The sequence below is a fragment of the Elephantulus edwardii genome, unplaced genomic scaffold (genome assembly GCF_000299155.1).
Source record: "Elephantulus edwardii isolate Elephantulus edwardi_28Jun2011 unplaced genomic scaffold, EleEdw1.0 scaffold00019, whole genome shotgun sequence".
NCBI lineage: Eukaryota > Metazoa > Chordata > Mammalia > Macroscelidea > Macroscelididae > Elephantulus > Elephantulus edwardii.
The window spans coordinates 387011-410287 of record NW_006399769.1 but is presented as its reverse complement, the minus strand read 5'-3'; the positions used below and the strand labels follow the sequence as shown (position 1 = coordinate 410287).

The window sequence follows — 23277 nt, the reverse complement described above, 5'->3', positions numbered from 1 at the left end:
TCCTTGGATTTCAGACCAATTTTGAATGGAGAGAGGACTGAAATTGTCAAAAGCTTTAACTTGCTTGGAACCACAATCAATACTCTTGATACCAGCAGTCAAGAAATAAGGAGACACATTGCCTGGGGAAATCTACACTTAGGGACCTTTCTAAATTATTGAGGAGTAGTCACTTTGAAGACTAAGATGTGTCTCTTTCAGGCCATGGGCTTTCTGATTACTTCATATGCTTCTGAGAATTGGACAAAGAATAAGGATGACAGAAAAAGAATTGACGCCTTTGAGTTGTGGTGTTGGAGAGGAGCATTGATCATCCCACAGATGACTGAGAGAATGAATGGAGAAGGGTGCAGCCAGAATACTCTATGGAGGCAGAAGTCATGAGGCTTCATCTCATGTACTTTGACATGTGCTAGGAGGTGTTATTCCTTGGAGAAGGACGAAATACTGGGAAGAGTGGGAGACTGGCGAAGGAGAGGAAGAGCCTCAACCACGTGGATTGATACAGCGACTGCTACAATAGGCTCTTGTGTGTTAGAAAGTGTGAGGGTGGCACTTGATAGAACAGGGTTCAGATTTTTTATTCATCGGGTCGCTATGAGTCATGCTCAACTTGATAGCACCTAACAACAACATATGCAGATATTGCATGTATTTAATACTTTTCGTCAGGTGGCACTTCATGAATTCTGCATAGTATATGATATAGGGAGTCATGGCAGGCCCTTCCTTTGAACTTGGAGGAGCCTACTTATTCCATTGCATCAGTGGTTCAGTAAAATGTGAATCTAGATATCACACATGATCATATTAGAGACTACATGGGCTCCTTGCATAGTTATTCCATATTACAAATGAAATGCTTCAGACTGGACACCTGCAATCACAAAAACACTGACCTGAACACATTATAAAATCAAAGTCACAGGAAGGAACAATAAACATGAGATCTCAAGAAATAGGTGGCTCTAGAGAAAATTGGTAGACTGAAAAAAATTTTAAGCCTATGAACATGGGGGAAAACCCATAAAAAGAAAGAGACTCAAGACTCCAAAACACTTCTCAAATCCAACTTGTGTTCTTCCACAAGGTACACATACCTTAATGTGCAAGAGAATGACACCAATAAAGGAAGCAGAAGTCACTGGTTGTTTACCACTACATTTGGGAAGGGACACATAAATAGGGAAAAAACGTCATGTCTTTGAAGGAGGGTATAGAGTCTTGGATGGCCTCTGGAGGTGTTACAGGAACATTTGGAAAGACACACTCAGACTTAATGTTCCCAATACTTGTCTCTAATGGAAATTTAGTTAGGTAATCAGAGAATAAACAGAGCTAGCACCTCATGTTTGCAGCACAACACTACCAATCATCAAATTGAAAGAAACAGTGGAATGCACCTGGACATTCTGAAAGGGAAGTTCTTGCTAAATGGGGCAAATTGAACACCCATAACCAAAGAAAACAGAATTCTTTGCTGCCCACGGCAAGAAGATAATTTCCCCTTGTATTTCATTATAATGAAGCCATTGATTGCTATAAATCCTAAGGACTATAACATGGGGGGGGGAGAAAATTTGAGTCCTTTAAAATTAGCTCTCCAAATCACTCCATTGCTCTAGTACGGGAAGTGCTCTCAGAAAATGAACTGATATTTACTCCTCCTCTTTTTTCCTTTCCTAAGTGCCATCAAGAACAATGGCATATTGTAGAAAATATCGCGATTTCTTGTTAATGTGTTTAGAAATTGTTAAATGGGGATCTTATTTGTGATGTGAACTTTTACTTTAAACAATAAAATAGTAGTTTTTTAAAAATTTTAAAACACCTGTTGTAGAATGGGTCTGATATCAGGGTTGGGGTGTGAAAGAAAAAAACTGGATAAATTATGCATATTGTATTGAAACAGATGAGGGAAAGAACTGATTAGAGATGATATATGATTAAGTATTATGGTTAGCACAGGAATCCAGAATTAAGGTTGCATAGAGAAGTGTACTCAGGGTGGGGGTTGGGGGCAAAGGGATGGAGGATGATGTATAATAACGGAGGAATTTTTTTTTCTTTTTCTTTTCGGAGAGGGGGGCGAACTGGTGGGGAGGGGTGGGCAGGGAGAGAGGTGCAGCAAGGAATGAACGGAAATCCAAAACCTCTGTAAATACCTGTTAAAATTAATAATAAAAAAATTTTAAACACCAAGACCCCACCTCCCCCAAAAATACACAAACCCTCCAAAAGATGTCATTACATCTGATCCAAACCATGTTATTTTTTAGTCATCTCATAGCCTTATGAAAGAATATTCAAAGAATTTGTTACTTTGAACTATTATGTTGGAAAAGATTGTTAATATACCATGATCATGAGGAGAAAGTACAAATCTCTCTTGGGAGACGCACAGAAATAATGCATCTTACATGTTAAGTATGTGGATATTGTTATGAGGAGACATGCATCCCTGAAGAAGGGGATCATGCTGGTAAAGTCAGTCAGCAGAAACAAGGAAGACCTTCAAAACGTAAAGTTGAAATAGTGCCTGCAAAAAGAGTTCAAATATATTTGTGATGATGGTAAAAAAAAAATGACCTTAAAAAATATTGGTTTTCAAATGATATAATAATGAAAATATTGGTTTGCATATAATAATTTATTTATATTGTGGTTCATTCATGTACATTGGTTGCTTTTTATTCGTCAACTCCTTTTTCTGTCCACTAGACTATGTGACCCTGTGATTTCGCATCTCCTCATCCGAAGCCATCCTACCTATTTCCTTTCCTTCTTTTGATTTCCATGCACTTCTCACTCATCTTTTTGTTTTTACAATAACAGCTCTGCACAGTATTTGTTCTTACTTTCCTATCAGCTCTCTAGCCTTTTCCAAGTTATCTAGCATTTTCCAAAATAGTTGCTTCTGAGTGCTGCATAGTGTTTCATCATGTGAATATACCACAGTTTCTCAATCAGTTTGGACTGTTTCTATGTTCTTATTATTAACGTGCCAACAGTGTATTAGAGTTCCAATCTCTACATATTCTTTCCAACATTTATTGCTCGCCCTCCTATTAATTTTGCCGTGGCACTTGAGGTCAGAGTATTATGTGATTTTGATTTACAACTCTTCTATTGTCAATGATTTTGAGCATTTCTTCATGTTTGTTGGTCATCTGAATGTCTTCCTCTTTTTAAGGTCTTTCCATATCTTTTATGTTCAGCATGTTTTGATAACTTATAGATTTCTGTGAATTTCAGTATTTACATAGCTTACATGTGAGAATGGTTACCCAGGGTGGACAGCGTTTGGTGAAGCTCCCCGATTAAAACAAGCTTGGAAGCAGGAGTGACATCCACTTCCGTAATAGCTTGCCTCTGGAAACCCTATGAATCTGGAGAAAGGACAAAAGTTATACTGGAGGTGTCCAGGACTTTTGTTCATAGGGTCATTATGAGTTGCCTGTGGCTCGATGGCACTTGACAACAACAACACATAGCATAGACAATTATTAAAATGGTTGTGACTGAATTATTGAATTGTGAATTTAAACATTATTAGTAGGACTCTACAGTTTGGTCAAGCTATAGTTTTTTTATATTTTGTTTTATGTTGGTTTACATACAAAGTTCATATACATTATTTTTCAGCTTTCCCCTTTCTTTTACCAATCCCTCCCTCCACTCATCAAAATGTGCAACTCTTTGTTTAAGGCCTCCCTTCCCCCCCCCCATTGGATCCTCATACACACTCTCTAACAATGGTCCTATACCAAACTTACCAAACTATAGATTTTTTTTCAAACTGTAGATTTTATTGCTTGCACAGTTGCAGACAAAATTCTTCTGGCTGGGTTTGAATTTTCTAGACTGAAACTCAAGTTAGGTTAAGAACATCAGTTTGCTCTATTTGGGTGGTAAAAGTAGCTTCTAGAAAGGAATAATTTTGACTGTTAGTATTGCATATTTATTCTTGATAGGACTAAGATTAGAACAGGAGGGAGAAATTCTATTTGCCAAAAAGCTCTGAGACACTATCCAAGGTTCATTACCTTGAGAAAATCTAGAAATTAGTGCTCCATTAAAACACGTTTTCTTTTCTTTCTCCTCTCTGTTTAAAACTATGGTTAAACTTGAAAATGAGAATTTTGGAAATTTGGATTCCTGTTTAATATCAGAGACTTAAACAACACATTTTTAATTTTAACCAGTTATGATCAAAATGCTAAAATAAAACAAAAAAAAAGAAAATGAAGAGCATTTGACTCCTGAACTTAAAATGAAGTACACATAAAGCTTAAACTGGTTATGACAAAAGCCTATAGTGGTATTCCTTGAACTACGAAGAAAAAAAATTGGCAATCTTTTAAGTATATATAGCTTAAACTATAATTTTTATCATTTGGCACCATATGTATGCCATTGTATTTTGATTTGCGGTACTTTTTTCACAATGAAGTTTTGTTTAAGGCTTTGATTTTATGATTATGGAAAAAATAAGATACAACTACAGTTTTTCTTTTTTTCTTAAATTTCATCACTGTGATGTGGTTCTTTTGTATGTGTGTATTAAAGTGCAACTATCAAAACTAAAAAATTCTAGAGTAATATTACCACTCTACTGATTTTAAATATACAGTACATCATATATACTTTACAAGCAAGTTAAATGGAGAAAAGCTGAAATCATAGAAGATGCAAATGACCTTTCAAAATCAACACAATGTGTTCTGAAACTTTCTGTGACTAATACCAGGCATCTGTGATCAATGAACTATGTGGTTTTGAATGGGATGTAGATTTTTAGATTGATAGTCATGTACAAGGTACTGAATATCTGTTGATTTTATAATTTAGTAGCTTTTATTACAAATTATTCTTTTAGTTTGGATTTATTTTGCAATTTTTTTTATAAAATTCTACATAGTTTAAAAAAATGTAGGGTGGTTTTGCTTGTTTGTTTTTTACCTGGTTTGCTTACAAAGTTCCAGGTCCCTACGGATCTTTCTCATTTTCCCTCACTTCCTCCCTCCACCTATGAAATTGCACAACCCTGTGATTTTATCCTTATATATCATCACTCTTCTGTTTCCCGCCCCCCCCGCCCCGTCCCCCCTCTTAGATCTCCATACATATTTTACTAGTTATCCTTTTGTTTTTTACAATAATGGTCTTAAGTAATATTTGTTCTTATGAGACTGAGTTATTTCACTCAGCATAATACTCTGCAGTCTCTCTCAGTTTACGTAGTTGTTGGTTGTTTTTATTTGTTTGTTTTAAATCGTCACTCCTGAGTGCTGCATGGAATTACAGTTTGTGAATTCACCACGATTTCTCAATCCATTCGGTTGCTGTTAGAATATTTCCATGTTCTACTACTAGGAATATGTTGTTATTGTTATGTGCCATCGAGTCGCTTGCAACTCATAGTGACCCTATGTACAATAGCCCTAAACTTTGCTCTGTCCTGTGCCAATCGCACTATCTCCGACACAGCCATCCCGATTACCCCAGTTGCTGAATCAATCCACCTCAGAGCGGGCCTTCCCCTTCTGCGCTGTTTCTTCACCCTACCAAGCATGATGATCCTCTCCAAAGATCTGTCCCTCCTTACAACATGCCCAAAGTATGTTAGAGGGAGCCTCAGAATCCTTGCCTCCAAGGACCCACCCGGTTTAACCCATTCCAAAATAAATCTGTTTGTTTTCCTAGGAGTCCTGGTACCCTCAATACTCTTCTCCAGCACCACAGCTCAAAGGCATCAATTCTCCTTCTATCCTCCTTAGACATTGCCCAACTCTGTGATGCATAACAAGTGATAGCAAAGACCATGGCCTGTATCAGGCACACCTTAGTCTCCAAAGAGACACCATTGCTCTTCAGTACTTTGGAGAGGTCCCTAACAGCAGACTTTCCCGTGGCAATGCACCTTTTAATTTCCTGGCTACTGGTGCCAAGACTGTTGACTGTGGAGCCAAAGCTGTGTACAATCTCAATCTCTTCACCATCCATCCTGATGCTGCCAATTGGTCCAGTGGTGAGAATCTTTGTCTTCTTGACATTGAGCCTCAATCCATATTGGAGGCTACAGTCCTTGACCCTCTGCTGCAAGTGCTTCAGGTCTTCTTCAGTTTCAGCAAGCAGGGTTATGCCATCTGCATAACGCAGATTGTTAATCGATCTTCCACCAACCTTGACCCCACATTTCTCCTCAAAGAGCCCAGCCTCCCGGATCATTTGTTCTGGCATACAGGCTGAAAAGGTATGGAGATAGGATGCATCCCTGGCGTACATGATGTTTTGATTTTTAATGTACTGTTGATTCTATTGGCCAGGATATTGTTAAGGTTTTTTGCATCTATATTAATGAGAGATATTGGTCTCTAGTTATCTTTTTGGAGGAATATATCTGCCTAGTTTTGTTTTTAAGGTTATGCTTGCTTCATAGAATGACTCTGGGAGTGTTCCTTCTTTTTCTATTTTTTTAAAAATAGTTTAAAAAGAATGAGTGATAGACCTTCTCTAAATATTTATTAACATTCAGCCATGAAGCCATCTGGGCCAGGACTTTTTTTTATGGGGTGGGAGAGTCTTTTTATGATCTGATCAATTTCTACTTTTGTGATGGGTCTGTTCAAATATTCTACATCTGTCAGTGTCATTCTGGGTAGGGTGAGAATTTCAAAGACTTTGTCCATATCTTCTAGGCATTCAAATGTGTTGAAATATGTTGTTGTTGCACATCATCATGTTGGAACCAACACATAGCTGAGCTTCCAGGGAGTTTTCAGAGGCAGTTAATCACATGAGAGGAGATTGCCCTTTCTTCTCCCTTGAAGCAGCTAGTAGACTTGAATCGTCTGCCTTCTGGATTACAGCACAGTTTCCTGATATTAGGCCAACTGAGTTCTCTTTTTTCCTAATATTTTGATATTTTTGTTGTTGTATACTGTAATCAGAACAGAGTCATAGCCAACCCTCCAGTGAGTTTTTAGAAGCAGCCATCACACAGGAGGAGACTGCCTTTTCTTCTGCCATGGAGCATATGGTAATCTCAAATGGTACGCGTTAGGGAAATTGCAGTGCAACTTCTTGTTACTAGGCCACCAGAGTTCCATATTGTGGTATCATCAATTTAATTTAATCAGGCTATGATAAGATGCCACTTTTATTATTTCTTATTTGAATTATTTATGTATTCTCTTTGCATTCTTTTGTTAAGTTTGCCAATAGTTTGTCTATTTAATGACCCTTTCAAATAAACAGCTCCTGGTCTTGTTGATGGTTTCAATTGTTTTTCTCCTTTCTATCTCATTGATTTCAACTCTTGTGCATATATTTTTTCTTCTTTTTGAGGCTGTAGGGCTAGACTACTGTTCTTTTTATATTTGATGGAAGTATTGAGTTAGGTCATTCATTGTGTTTCTTTCTTCCTTTTATGTGTTTGTCTACTGCTGTGAACTGCCCGCTAAAGACTGATCCCAGAAGGTTTGACATATTGTGTTTTCATTATGAATTGTTTCAAGGAAGGTTTGGTGTTTTGTTTGGGTTTTTTTAACACTTCTTTTTTTGTGGGAATTATTGAACAACATCATCAATATCACATGCAAGCAAGATTGTGCTGAAAATTATCCAAAAATGACACAGGAACAGGGCATCAACTGAGAATTTCCATATGTGCAGGCTCAGTTTAGAATAGGTCATGGAATTAGGGATATCATAGCTAATGTTTGATGGGTCTTGCCCAAAAGCAGAGAGCACCAGAGGAATGTCTATCTGTGTTCCATTGACTATGCAAAGGCATTAGATGGTGTGGATCCCACAAATTATAACAAACTGTTAGAAGAATGGGAACCCAGAACACTTGATTGTGATATGCAAAACTCTGGCTTACTCAATTCCTGATTTTAAACCATGCAGTATTTCTTTGTTCTGTTTTCATGATTGCCTCTTGATCTGAGTAAGCCAGAGATACATCCCATATCCATACCTTTTTCAATCTTTATGCCACACAAATCATCTGGAAGGCTGGACTCTATGAGGAGGCATGCACCATTAGAATGAGAGGAAGACCCATAAACCACTTGTGTTATGCAGATGACACAACCTTGCTTGCTGAAACTGAGGATCAGAAGCACTTGATGCAGAAGGTCAAGGACTTCAGTCTTCACTATGAATTGAAGCTCAACATCAAGAAAACAGAGATTCTCACCTCTGGACCAATTGACAGCATCCTGATAGATGGTGAAGAGATTGTGATTGTTAGAAGCTTTATAGTTTGCTTGGCTCCACAATCAACATTTTTGTTACCAAAATAAAAAAGATGAATTGCCCTTGGAAAGTCTGCTGTCAGGGATTTCTGCAGAGTACTGAAGAGCAATGATGTCAGTCTGGAGACTAACTATGGTGTTCCTGATCCAAGCCATGGTCTTCACAGTTGCATGCTATGCATCAGAAATATGGACAATGACTAGGAATGAGAGAAGGAGACTTTATACCTTTGAACTGTGCTGCTGGAGAAAAGTATTTGATATACCGTGGACTGCTAAGAGAACAAACAGGTTCAACCTGGAGAGGGTAAAACCAGGCTGCTCTTTGGAAGTAAGGATTTTGAAGCTTCATCTGACATACTATGGACATGTTGCAAAGAGGGACCAATCCTTAGAGAGGGACATTATGCTTGGGAAGTGGAGGGTCAGCTCATTAAAGGAAAATCCTCAGTGAGATGGATTGAGTTGGTGCCTGGGGTAGTGAGAGTGAGTGTATTGGAGACAGAAAGATTGGCTCTGGTTAGAGAAGGGTTTAGAGCTGTTGCACATAGGGTCACTATGAGTCACAGGCAACTTGATGGCACATAACAACAACAACAGCAACAACAGCAATAACCTATCATGTTCTTGCAAGGTGTTATTTAGCTTCCATATTAGTGGTTTTGTGAGCTTCACCCTTTTGTCATTAATTTCTAGTTTTATGGCTTTCTGATCTTTGGAGATACATTGTATTTTTCTTAACTTGTATTTTGTAGTTTTTAAAATTTGTTGAGGTTTGCTTTGAGTCCTAGTGTAGGATAAATTTTAGAGAATACATAATGTGAATATGAGAAGAAAGTAAATTGGCATTTGGTGGGGTGGAGTACCATAAATATATTCACAAGGTCAAGTTGGTTGACAGATGTATCTTTTTAAAGTTTCTTTTGAGTTGACCTATCTTTTGGTGAAGGTGTTGTGTTATAGTCTACTATCACTATTTTGGTGTTGTCTATTTTTTTCTTCAATTCTGTTAAGCATTTTAACACTAACTAGAGAAACACAAAAAAATACTTTATAAAGAAAACTACAAAACACTACTGCAAGAAATATAAGAGATCTAAATCCATAAGAAAAATTTACAGAATACTACATTGTTTCCACAAGAAAAAGTAGATAATACAATTATAAAATGGGAAAAAAAGATGTGGAAAGAAATTTTACAGAAGACATTCAGATAACCAACAGACATGTGAGGAAGGCTCAAAATCACAATAACAAGAGAAATGTAAATCAAAACCACAATGGCATACCATCTCACCCCAGTAGCAGTGGCAAAGTTCAATAGGACACCAAACAAATATTGGAGAGGATGTGGAGAAATTGGGACTCTTACTAACTGTTTCTGGGATTGTAAAATAGTACAATCACCCTGGAAGTCAATTTATATTTCCTCAAAAAGCTGGACGTAAAAATCCTGTTTGTCAAGTTGTTGTTAGGTGCTGTTGAGTTGAGTATTAACCATAATGATCCTATAAAAAACAGATCTGAACTCTGTACTATCCTTTGCCATTTTCACACTTTCTGACACACTAGAGCCATTGTGACAATCACTGGGTAAATCCATCCATTTGAGGGTCTTCCACTCGTTCATCAACCCTCCATCTTTCCCTCTCATCATGTCCCTCTCCAAGGAATAGCTCCTACTAGCAACATGCCTGGAATATGTGAGGCAACACTTTATAAATTTTGCCTCCAAAGACTATTCTTTGCACTTTGACCAAAACACATTTGTTCTTTTCCCAGCCAATGAGATTCTTGACACTTTTCTTCAACATCACAACTCAAAGACATCAATTCTTCTTCTTTCATTCTTATTTATTGTCCAAATATCAGACACATGGTAAATGATCAGAAAGACCATGGCCTGAATCAGATACACATTAATTTTCAAACTGACATCATTACACCTCAATAATTTGGAGAAATACCTAACTGAAGAACTTCTCAGTGATTAAGTCCCCTCATTCCCTGACTGCTTGTACCAATTGTATTGATTGTAGATCCAAGTAAGATGAAGTTGTTGACAGTTTCAGTCTTTTGTAATTTTTCACGATGTTGCATATCTGTTCAGTGGTAAGAATTTTGTTTTCTTGACGTTAAGATTCAATTCATATTGAAACTGTATTCTTTGATTTTCTACAACAAGTGCTTCAAGTCCTCCTCATTTTCAACAAGAAAGTTTGTATCATCTGCACAACACAGGTTATTAATGAGTCTTCTTCTTATCATAATGCTACATTCTTTTTCATAGAGTCCAGATTCTTGAGTAATTTTTTCAGCATACAGATTGAATAGGTATGGAGAGAGAATACAATCTTGGCATACTTTCATCTTAATTTTAAACCACATAGATTTTACCTAATGGGATGCACTAGAATAAGGTTGATTACATCTGTGGAAGGCATTGTTGGAGAAGTTCAGTATCAGCAGAGACAATTAAGCCAGGTGCTGATTGAGGAAGAGATCATAAACTACTCATATGCAAGTTCAAATTAAAGCTAAAGAAAGTTAAATCATATCTTCAAGAATTAAAATGTGATCTTGAGTTTATTACTCCTGAATTTAAAAACAAAGTCAGGAATGGGTGTGAGGCTTTGAACAGTAATAAACTAAGACCAGATGAGCTTTGGGAAGATATCAAGAATATGGTTCATGAAGAATGCAAATAGTCATGGGATTGCACAATTTGATAGGTTGGGGTGTGTGAGGGAAATTGGAATAATCTAGTATGAACAAAACAATGTATTCAAATTTTGTAAGTAAACTAGTATAACCTGTAAAAAAAAAAAGTAAAAAGAAAAAAAAGTCATTACAAAGAAGGAAGAAAAAAAAGACCAAAATGGATATCAGAAGAGACTCTGAATATTGCCTTAGAGAAGAACACCAAAAAACCCCAAAATCTCTGTAAATGTTCATTAAAACTAATAAAATTTAATAATAATAAAAAAATAAAGCAAAGAGAAGAAATAAAAAGTAACTGTATAAAATATATAAAAGTGAAGCTCAGAAAGACAGGGAAAGTATTATAATGGACTGCACAAGAAGCTGGAGTCAGAAAATCAAAAAGGTCTATCTTGGTCAGCATTTCATCAGCTGAAGGAACTAAGGAATAAATTCAAGCCATGAGTTCCAATGCTCAAGGATGGTATGGGAAGAATACTGAATGATTCAGGAAGAATTAAAAGAAGATGGAAGGAGCATAAAGGATCACTGTACCAAAAAGGATTGGCTGACACAGAAGAATTTCAAGAAACAATATATTATCAAGAGGCAATGATGATGAAGGAGGAAGTTCAGGCTGCTCTGAAGGGCTTGGAAAAAAGTAAGGTCCAAAGAATTGATGGTATACCAACTGACGTATTTCAGCAAACAGATGCTGCCCTGAATGTGCTCACCAAGGTGTGCCAAGAAATGTGGGGGACAACTACTTGGCCAACTGACTGGAAGAGGTCCATATTTATTCTCATTCCAAAAAAAATTTTGATCCAACAGAGTGTGGAAATTATTGAACAATATCCCTTTATCATGCACTAGCAAAATCCTGCTGAAGATTAACTAGAAATGACTAGAAGAGTATATTGACAGAACTGCCAGAAATCCAAGCTAGGTTTAGAAGCTGTGGTACTGGAAACATTTCTGCCAATGTCAGATGGATCTTGACAGAAAGTAAAGAGTACCAGAAGAATGTCTATCTGTGTTTCATTGAATATGCAAAGGCATTTGACTGTGTGGATCACAACAAATTATGGCTAACCTTGAGAATGGGAATATCCCAGAACATTTGATTGTGCTTATGCGAAACCTACACTTGGACCAGGAAGCAGTACTCAGAACAGAACAGGGTAACACTGCATGGTTCAAAATCAGGAAATGAGTGTATCAGGGATGCATCTCTTCTCCATGTCTTTTCATTCAATATGCAGAACCTATCATTTGAAAAGCTTGGCTTTAAGGAGAAATGTGGCATCAGGATTGGAGGTAGACTCAACAACCTACATTATGCAAATGACACAACCTTGCTTGCTGAAACGGAAACGGATCTGAAATGCTTGCTGCAGAAGGTCAAGGACTCTTAAATAAAATAAGGATTGATATAAGTCTCTTATCTGACATGTCATTACCAAATACTTTCTCCCAGTCTGCAGCTTCCCTTTCTACCCTGTTGGAGAAGTTTTTGGATGTGCATAAGGATTTAATTCTTAGAAGGTCCCATTCATCTATTTTATTTTCTTCTGATTGTAGGTTTTTCAGGATACTTAGAAGACTGTTTATGCTGTGGATTAGGACTTGCAGTGTTCTTCCAAGCTTTTCTTTATTGAAGTTTATAGTCCTTGGTTTTAGTCCTAGGTCCATGATCCACCTGGAGAAGGTTTTTGTATATGGAGTGAGGTGTGCATCTTGCTTGCATCTTTTGCAGGTAGTTTTCCAATTTTGCCAACACCGTTTGTTAAAAAGGCTGTCATTTCCCCACTTAACTGATTTCATCTCTTTGCCAAAAATCAGTTGACCAAAGATAGATGGGCTGATTTCTGGGTTCTCAATTCTATCCCATGGATCTATGTGTCTGTCATTGTACCAGTACCAGGCTGTCTTCACCACCACAGCAGTGTAGTAGGGTTTGAAATAGGGGAGTGAGATGCCTCCTACCCTTTTTCTATTTTTAAGGAGTTCTTTGCTTATACCGGGCTTCTGTACAAGAGAAAGGTAAGTAACCCAATTGAAAAGTGGGCACCGTATATGAACAGACACTTCACCAAAGAAGACTTTCAGATGGTTAACAAACATGAAAAAATGTTCAAACGACTCAGAGATATCATCTCATCCCAGTAAGAATAGCAAAATTTAACAGAACAGCAAGCAACAAATGCTGATGAGGTTGTGGAGAAATGGGTACTCTTATTCACTGTTGGTGGAAATGTAAAATGGTGCGACCACGGTGGAAGGTGGTACGGTGCTTTCTCAAAAAAGTTGCAAATAGAAATATCATTAGACCCAGCAATTCCACTACTGCGAATATACCCCAAAGAGACCATAACTTACATCCAAGCAGATATATGCACACCCATGTTTATCGTGGCTTTGTTCACAATAGCAAGGAGTTGGAAACAACCCAAGTGCCCATCAACAAACGAATGGCTAGAGAAGCTGTTATATTCACACAATGGAATACTATGCTGCATTGAAAAACAAGGAACTCATGCAATATTATTCAAAATGGGTGACCCAGAAGGACATTATTATGAGTGAAGTATCTCAGTCACAAAAGGACAAATACTTCATGGTACCACTGTTGCAAAACAGGACTGACATCAGGTTTGGGGGGAGACTGAGAAAGATGGTTTCAATAATGTATACTGCATTGAAAACAGATGAGGGAGCAAACTGTTTAAAAGGGATATATAATTAGGTGTATTTGTCATGAAGGGAGTCCAGAGCGAAGGCTGCATAGTAGAGTGGACCTGGGGGAGGGTTTGAAAACAATGAAATAATTTTTCTTTTACTTTTCCAAGATAGTAGTTTACTATGGGGGAGGGTTGGGAGGAAAGAATAGTACAACAATGAATGAATGGAAATTAAAAAAAAAGAACCCAACCAAAAAACCCCAAACCAATGTATTCAAATTTTGTAAATAAACTAGTAGAAAATGTAAAAAAATATGGATTGGAGCTCAACATCAGGAAAAGAAAGATTCCCACCACTGGGCCAATTAGCAGTACCATAGTAGATGGAGAAGAGATTGAGCTTTTAACAAAAAACTTGGTTTCATGCTCTCCAAGACAGACATATTGTTTTCTTGGCAGTCCATGGTATGTTCAAGACTCTTCTTCAGCACCACAATTCAATTCAAAGACATCTATTCTCCTCCTATCATCCTTAGTCATTCATTGTCCAGCTCTCTGAAGCATAAAAAGTAATTGCAAAGACCATGGTCTAGATTAGGTGCATCTTAGTCTCTAGACTGACATAGTTGCTTTATAGCACTCTGGAGAGGTCTCTGACAGCAGATTTTTCCAATGCAATTCATCTTTTGACTGTTGGACTTAAGAGTGTTAATTGTGGAGTCAAGGAAGCTACAATTGTTAAAAACGTTTTTGCTATTTTGCAAGTAATTCTCAAATTAGAAATTTGACCTCCTGTTCTAATTTGAGTGATGTGTGCTTTCATTTCAGTGGTTTGCAAACCTCTGTACCTTCAAAATGTTTATGGTCACTGATATTTATTATCATTAGAATAAATGAGCAGAAGGTCCAGGAAGGTGACAATAAATCTTGGGTTGAACATGGAGAAATGACCAAAGTTATACAAGTGTTCAGGTCTTTTGTTGGTTCATAGGGTCGCTGTGAGTCATCCACAACTTGGCGGCACTTACCAACAACAACAACAGCAACAACAACAAAAACAACAACAAAAAAAACAACAACAACAGCAAAGCTTGTTCTAAGGATTTCCAAGATTCCTATAAGAATCTTCAGAGACTTTTGCATGTGTGTATGGTTTTGACTAGCGATTTTGACTTATACAATTTCATTTGACAACACTTAGTTTCACACACAAATCTAGTTTAATAGCTAATTGTGTAACAGCATATTGGGGGAAAAACCCAACACAAAAAACCCACAACCCAAACCCTACCATATTTGTAAAAATATGATAACAATCTCCCATGGAGTTAAGTAATTGGTATGAAAAGATGTTATTATCAACTCACTAAGCCCACAACCAAGCTTTTGTTATGAAGCTTTACCATCTTTGCTTCCAAATGATACAAACAAATATAAGCACACTCGTATATTTCATGTTCTTAAAAGTATTGTACAACCTAATAGCAATAGTGTCCATCAATGGATGAATAGATAAATTGTTGCTGTGTACCTTCAAGTTGGAATTAATCCATAGCTGACTCTACCTCAGGCTGTCAGAAGCAGTTAATTCTGCAGGAGGAGATTGTCCTCGGAACATTACACAGTATTTAAGAACAATTAAGGAATTACAAAACACCGACAACATGGATTAATTTGGGGAAAGATATTTAATTAGTTTATTCATCTTAAAAGAATATAGATGAGTCCACAACAATGAAAAGTTAAGGAAATGTTTACACACAGAAGAAAAAATATTTTAATGGCTACCAGGGATACGAGGGTAGGGAGAAAGGAGATAGAAATGCATCATTAGATAACAATCCAATTCTCTAAAGTTGATTCCAACTCATGGAGGTGCTCTTGGGTTTCTGAGGTTTAAAATTTTGCAGGAGATAACAAACAGCCTCATTTTTCTACTGATGAATTTTTACCATCAACATTTCAGTTAGCATCTCAGCATGTTACACACTATACAATCAATGTTCCTTAATTTGAAAATAAACACTTATCAATTTGGATGAAGGGAATGAAGCTCTATATGGAAGAAATGAAAACCACAGAGTTGAACAAAGAATACAGACAAATTCCATGTTATCTATAATTACAAACACTTAACCAACAAAAGCAGATGGAAAGATGAGCAATTTGAGAAAGTTAAAGAGATTAAACTCATGATCCTACCTATGATTGGGTGTCAGTATTTCTGTGTATTTGTAGATGTTCTACATAAATGGAGTCACCAGGGGGCAGCCTAATGCAAATGTCTTCATTGTAACCTGACATTCTAAGGGAATGAGTCTCTCTGGTCCCAGGAGGCCTCAGGATCATAGTCTCTGGAGATTTTCTAAATCTCACACTGGTAAGTTTTAACTGGATTCTTAAGACTTCCTAGTGATTATCTAAGATGTGACTAAAGGCCTGTTCTTTTCTAGAACAAAGAACAATGAATAAAATTAATGTCACCGTGAAGCACCTAATCCATAATAGTAATAGTGCAATAGCACTATATTCTGTGATCATAAAGACAGAATAAATAGGTGGCACCTGTCCATCACTTATGACCACTGTGAAAGGGATCACATTAGATCATATTGGATAAAATGTGAGACAAATATGAAACAAAACTCAAATTCACAAGTGGCAAGACTCAATTGGCTAATAGAGGCAGATGGGTCATGGACATCTATCAACATAATACGAATTCTTTGCATCTAGACTGAACCCACTCTTGTGGCTCAACTTTCAGACAAACAATAACAACAGGAAAGTACACAAGATTAAAAGGCGGAGCTTTCTGAGGCATAAGGCTCAAAAGGCAGGAAAAAATAAGATAGAAGGATGGATAGAATCCAGAATCACAGGGAGGAAGTTTAGTTACAAAGAGGGGATTTTAATCAGCTTTTCAAACAAAAAGTAGAAAAACTGTTGAAAGGGAAATAAATATGCTCTGAAAACTTTCACTGAAATGGTAATAAAAAACTATTATTTTTTTAAAAAAGCAGAATATTATTCTTAAGTCCTCCGCAACACCCTTAAACACTTCTGTCTCCTGTAGAGTATGACCATGCAGAGGCATGCCACTCCACAGAATTCTAATATAAAGGAGGAGCACATGCAAATAGGGCCCTTTCTCCTGCTGATGAAAACCAGCCTTGCCCTAACCAAGCAACTCTGGGAGGAGAGTCTCAAAATCTCAGGTGTCCTCACTCAGGAACTAGGCTGAACACAAATGAATCACTGTGGTTGTACTTAGCTGGATCTTCATTGTTGGTATTTTAAAAGGTAATTTTATAGAGAACATTATATGTGAGTGAGCATGATTGAAACAATGGACATGTACAATGATTTTTCTGACCAGATCATCACCATGCTCGCAGGTGTCCAGTGTGAGGTGCAATTTGTAGTCTGGAGGAGACCTGAGAAAGTCTGAGGATTCTCTGAAGCTCTCCTGAGCACCCTCTGGGCTTAGCAGCTAACCCATGTACTGGATTCGCCAGGATCCAGGGAAGGGGCTGCAGTGGGTCTTGCAAATTAGTATTAGGGCTGGCAGCACATGCTACACAGACTCCATGAAGTGTCGATTCACCATCTCCAGAGACAATGTCATGAACACTCTGTTCTATACCTGGAGATGAATAGTCTGAGAGCTGAAGATTCAACCATGTATTACTGTGCAAAAAGACATAGTGAGGGGGAGTCAGTGTGAACTCAGACAGAAGCCTCTCTCTGGGAGCCTAAAGCACAGAATTAATACCCAGGAGCAAGTGCCGATGTGATATAAAGGATGGTTTCCCCTGTAGTGATATGAAAATTTTCCTCCCGAAAATTCCCTCTGGACAATTTTTCATAGGCAGTTCTGGTGGCTTGGTACAAGATTTGCACTGCCAATCCAAAAGCATACAGTTCAATTCCACCTATTGTTTTGTGAAAAAGAGATAATTTTGTCCTGTATAATTTATTGCTTCAGAAAACCACTATTATTTTGAGTTGTTATGAGCTGATTCTTAGTGGACAATACATAGAACCAACAACTAACACTCTCACTCTCTTCTTCCTTCTTTTCTGTATCCCTTGATACTTTATTTTTTAAAAATAATGTATTTATTGGTGTGCATATAATCATTTATATACATTGTGTTTCATCATTCATATGCATTGTGTTTCATTCATATATTTCATTCATTGTGTTTTATGCAATCATTCACATACATTATATTTTGCTTAATTATTATTGATTCCTCCTTCTCATCACCTTATCTCAAGGATGCCCACTGCAACCTGCCCATTGCTTACATGCCTCAACTATCCACTTCTCACTATCCTGGATTTCTGCTAGGTTTTTTCTGAGCTCTTTCCCCCTTCCACATTCCCTTTGTGTTTCTTTCATATTCAATATGATTTGTGCACTCACTCACTTTTACACAACATTCATATGCTTGTTTTATTTATGTACATATTGTTTTGCACAACCATTTCTTTACAGAGTACTTCATATATTAATTACTATTGATCTATGACTTTTATGCTCCAATTCTATCAACTCCCCATTGCATCTTGCCTATTCCTTCACACTTCCATCAGCCCCCTAAATTATGCCCTCCTAGTTATTTCCCCTTTCTTCTTTCACACCTTTTCTCCCCTTCCTCTTGAAATAATTATGCATGTGTTGTTCTTATTTGTTAATTGCCTTAGCCTATTATCCTTATTCAGGTTGATCCTCCTTTGTCTTGGTCCTACAGTTCTTTGTCTAAACATTCTATTTCTGTTCTCCTCCTCCTCCAATCCCTCAGTTTCCCTCCTATTTTCATAGTAGCAATCGCATGCGGTATGTTTCTTTTTTTGATTAAATTATTTTACTAAATATGCTGGAGAAGAGTACTGATGGTGCCATAGACTGCTAAGACAACAAACAGATTCATCCTGGGGAGGGCTAAATTGAACAGCTCCTTGAAGGCATGGATTCTGAGGCTTCATCTGAAATACTTTGGTCATGTTGTAAGGAGGGTCCTTGGAGAGAGACATCATGCTTGGGAGGGTGGAGGGACAGCGCAGGAAAGGAAGGCCCTCTATGAGGTGGATTGATTCAGTGACTGGGGTAATTGGGATGGGCGTGTCAGAGACAGTGCAATTGGTACAGGACAGAACAGAGTTTAGGGCTATTGTACACAGGGTCGCTATGAGTCGCAAGCGACTTGATGACACATAACAACAACAACAACAACAATATTGTGCTCTAGATTCTCCCGTGTTGTATCATATTTTACAAATAACTTCATTGTTCTTTAGTGCTCCATAGCATTCCATTGTTTGGCTAAACCACAGTTTCTCTATATATTCATTTTTTTAGTGAGTGTTTAGATTGTCATTTTCTTGCTATTGTGAATAATGCTGCTATGAACAGGTTTTTGTTAGCTGCCATATAGTCAAGTGTGGCTCAAAGAGACCATATGAACAACAGGGTGGAGCCAAGTCCTATCAGGTAACATCCTCATCAACTCTGACACGCTTGAGCATATTGTTGCAGATACTATGTTCCTCTAGCTCATTGAGGGTCTTCCTCATTTTGACTGACCCTTCACCTTTCCAAGGATGGTATCCTTTTTCAAAAGATGCCCTTGTTCCATTCAGAAAACAGTTTCGTTATGAGTGAAATTAATTGTTCTAAGATTTCTATTCTTCTAAATGTTAGCCTTAGTGTGTTGTGATCCACACAGTCAAATGTCTTTGCGTACTCATTAAAACACAGAAAGACATTTCTGACATTTCGCTCTTTTTTCAACGCAACTTGAACTTCTGGCAGTTCTCTTCCAAAGTACTGTTTTGTTAATTTTTGGATTATTTTCAACAATTTTTTTGCTTGTATATAATATTGTACAGTAATTTCCACAGTCTTTTTGAACAATTTTCTTGGAATTTAGAACAAATATAAATCTCTTTCAGTCATCCAGGCAGCTGTCCTCAAACTTCTTGACCTGGACTAGTGAGCACTTCTAGGGTTGCATCTGTTAGTTTAAATAGGTCCATTGGTATCCTAATCTGTTCTTGGAGCTTTATATTTTATCAGTGTCTTCAGAACAGCTTGAACGTCTTTTGTTGTTACCATTGGCTCTTGCTCCCATTATACGTCCTGAAGTTTTGAGTGTTGATCCATTCTTTTGATGACTGTGTCTTCCTTTGATTTTCTTTTGATGTTTCCTGTATAATTCAAGATTTTTCTCATGGAATCTTTTAGTATTTAACTAGAGGCTTGACTTTGTTTTTCCAATAACTTTTCTTGAGAAATGCTGAATAAGATCTTCCCTTTTTATTCTCTAAATCCAACTGTTTGTATATTTCATTATAATGGTTGGTCTTTTTGAACTGTCCTTTGAAATCACCTCTTTTATTTCAATGTCTCTTCCTTTAGTTTTTGCTTTCCAATGCTCAAATGCCATTTTCATGGCTTCTTCTAGCATGAATTTTGGCTTTCCCCCTCTTCTCTGACTTTATAATGACCTTTGCTCCCTTGTATCCTTGATTTCGGTCCACAGCTCCTCTGGTCTCTGATCAATGGTGAACCATGCCTCAACCTGTTATTTAGATGATATTAATTTTTTTTTAATTCAGGTGGCACAGACTCGAGGTAGTGTTTTGCTTCTTGTGTATTGTTTTAATCTTCCTCAGCTTCAATTTGAACTTCCACATGTGTACTAGATGGTTTGCTCCACTGTTAACATCTGGCCTGGTTCTGACTCCTGGTATCTAGCTTTTTCAGTTGTTCTTTCCATAGATGTAGTCAGTCTGATTCCTGTGAAGACTGTTAAGTAAGGTATGTGTGTAAAGACATCATGCTTGTTTCTTAAAAATAGTATTTTTTATTAATAAATCATTGAGTGTATAAAATTCAATCATTCACTCTCCTGCCTTATTGGTTTCATCAAGTCTGTACTTTCAGACTACTTCCTTTGTGTGATTTTTTCCAACTTTTATCTAGTCTCCATTGATTACTAATGCATCTTGGTTGAATGCATGATCAATTTCTGACTGCAAGTTAGCAGAAATCCTCAATTTCCTTGTCTTTGACTGGTTATTGGTGCATTTATTTGAATAATGCAGTATTAACAGGTCTTTCTTGTATGCCCATGGATACAATTTTGTCATTTACAACATTTTATGTTGTGTTACACTTTCAAATTGTCCTTTTCTTTATGAATGTCACACTATCTTGCTCAATTTTTTTATTCTTTGCTTAGTAGATCATATGACTGTCTGATTCTAAGTGGCACATGCTAGTCAGCTTAGTCCATTAATTCCTAGAAAGTCAATTTTTATTCTTTGCATTTTATTTTGACAACTTCCAGTTTTCATACATTCATAGTTTGTACGTTTCACATTCCAATCATTAATGGTAGGTTGCAGTCATTTCTTCTCATATTTGTGTGATCTCTTCTCATCTAAACTCTATCTCTAAAACTATAGCTCCTTGTTTTTCTCTGTTGTTCATAAGGTTTTCCAAGGCTTGTTACTTCATAAATGGATGGCTAGTCTTGCTCCCTAGTCTGTCTCATTGTCTTTGAATTACAGTGTTGGGAAAGGATATTGATTCTTCTAGAACTGCCAAAGAAAAAACAACTTTATCATAGTGGAAGCATAGTTAAGGCTCTCCTTAAAGGCCAGGTTGGTGAAACTTTGTCTTACATACTTTGACATCATTTGAGAGAGGCTGGTCATTGGAAAAAGACATAAAGCTGGGAAAGATTAACAAAAAAGTATAGGACTTTCAACAAAGTGGATTGAGACAGTGATTCCAACAATGAGCTTGAGGATGCTGTATGGAGGGCCAGGTTCAGATCTGTAGTTCATTGGGTTAATATGACCTGTACTTGACTAGAAAGCACCTAACAAATACACACATGCAAAATGGGAGGATTTCATGTGAGTGAAACCAACAATAATGTGCACCCAAAATATCCAAGCAGAGCAATCCTTGACTATCATGTTGACATGAGCAAATAGTAATCAGACTCTGCACCAAAATTCTAAGGATGCAGAGAAGTTGCATTCTAAGTTCTCACATCACAAAAGTTTTGTAAAATAACGTTTGTAGTTTAAAAACTGCTTTAAAAGGTCATAACATTTAACAACAACTGCAGCAATGACTTTATATCATGCAGTTAAAAAACATTCGTAAAACCTGCTGTGTCTTTTTCTCTGAGGCACAGACACAACTCTGCCCAGGAACTTTATTCCACTGCTTATAACTGGAAAATGACATGCAAATGCAGCACTCATTCTGCTGATAAAACCCACAGAGCTCATGTCCTGTCAGCTCCGATTAAGAAACCCCAATTCCTGGGGAGCATTTCATTTCCCTCTATCTTTTTCTCCCCATTTTGTGCACAGTAGTTAAATTAAAGAACATGAAATTTGGGCTGAGCTGGATTTTTACTCTGGCCCTTTTATATGGTAATATTTTTGATAAAGATGGGGATCCTATGAGTCTGTGTGTGTGTGTGTGTGTGTGTGTGTGTGTGTGTGTGTGAAAGAGAGAGAGAGAGAAAGTATGTGTTATCTAATCCCATTGTCTCTGTACTTGCAGGTGTCCGGTGTGAGGTCCAGCTGGTGGAGTCTGGTGGAGACCTGAGACAGCCTGGGGGGTCCCTGAGACTCTCATGTAAAGGCTCTGGGTTCACCTTCAGTGGCTACTATATGCACTGGCTCCGTCAGTTTCCAGCAAAGAGACTGGAGTGGGTTGGTTTCATTAGAAACAAAGCTAATGGTCAGACAACAGAGTATGCTGCTTCTGTGAAAGGCAGATTCACCATCACAAGAGACGACTCCAAAAGCACCACTTATTTGCAAATGAGCAGTCTGAAACCAGAGGATGCAGCCTTGTATTACTGTGCAAGAGACACAGTGAGAGGAAGTCAATGTGTACTAAGGAAAAAACTCCCTTCAGATAGAGAATGAGGCTGCAGTGAGTGCTCTGGAAACAACAAACAGAGGTATATGTTTGGAGGGTAAGGGTGGGAAAGTTCTTTTCAGGGGATGTGGTTTTCCTTTCATCTTAATCTGAAGAAATGCTCAGTTTAGGTCTTCAGGGCTTTTGTGTTATATAGTTTTAATTAATTTTATTAATTTTAATGAAAGTGTACCGCGACTTAGGGTTTCTAGTCACTCATTGTTGCGCTTTTCTCCCTGCCCAACCCCTCACGCCCACTCACATTTCTCCTTGATGAGTAAAACAAAAACTCTTTCATTGCTATGCAGTCCCTCCCCTCAAGCCCACTACACAGTAAAGCTTTAAAGATTACTGTCATGACAGTAATACCTAATCATATATCACTTTTTTTGGGGCTTTTTAAAAAAAAAATACCAACATATCACTTGTAAACAGTTCTCTCCCTCATCTGTTGCAATGCAGTGTACGTCATTCCTCCCCTTCTTCTCTGCCTTCCCTCAACCCCAATGCACTAAAAATCCACCATTTTCCTGGTAGTAATTCATATTGTGGTGACTTGTGTTGCCACTGTTGTTGTTGTTGTTGTTATGTGCCATCGAGTTGCTTGTGACTCATAGCGACCCTATGTACAACAGCCCTAAACTCTGCTCTGTCCTGTGTCAATCGCACT

At 37.5% G+C, this 23277-nt stretch overlaps 2 gene segments (V, D, J or C); both read left to right on the top strand.

The window, feature by feature from the left end:
* The first annotated feature begins 1198 nt into the window (after nt 1-1198).
* Nucleotides 1199-17372, top strand: LOC102866815. The segment is given in 3 exon segments: nt 1199-1317; nt 16920-16948; nt 17044-17372. Coding segments are annotated over 3 exon segments (477 nt in total).
* A 4693-nt stretch (nt 17373-22065) lies between these two features.
* LOC102866406 lies at nt 22066-22615 on the top strand. The segment is given in 2 exon segments: nt 22066-22111; nt 22245-22615. Coding segments are annotated over 2 exon segments (417 nt in total).
* Nucleotides 22616-23277: the final 662 nt, after the last annotated feature.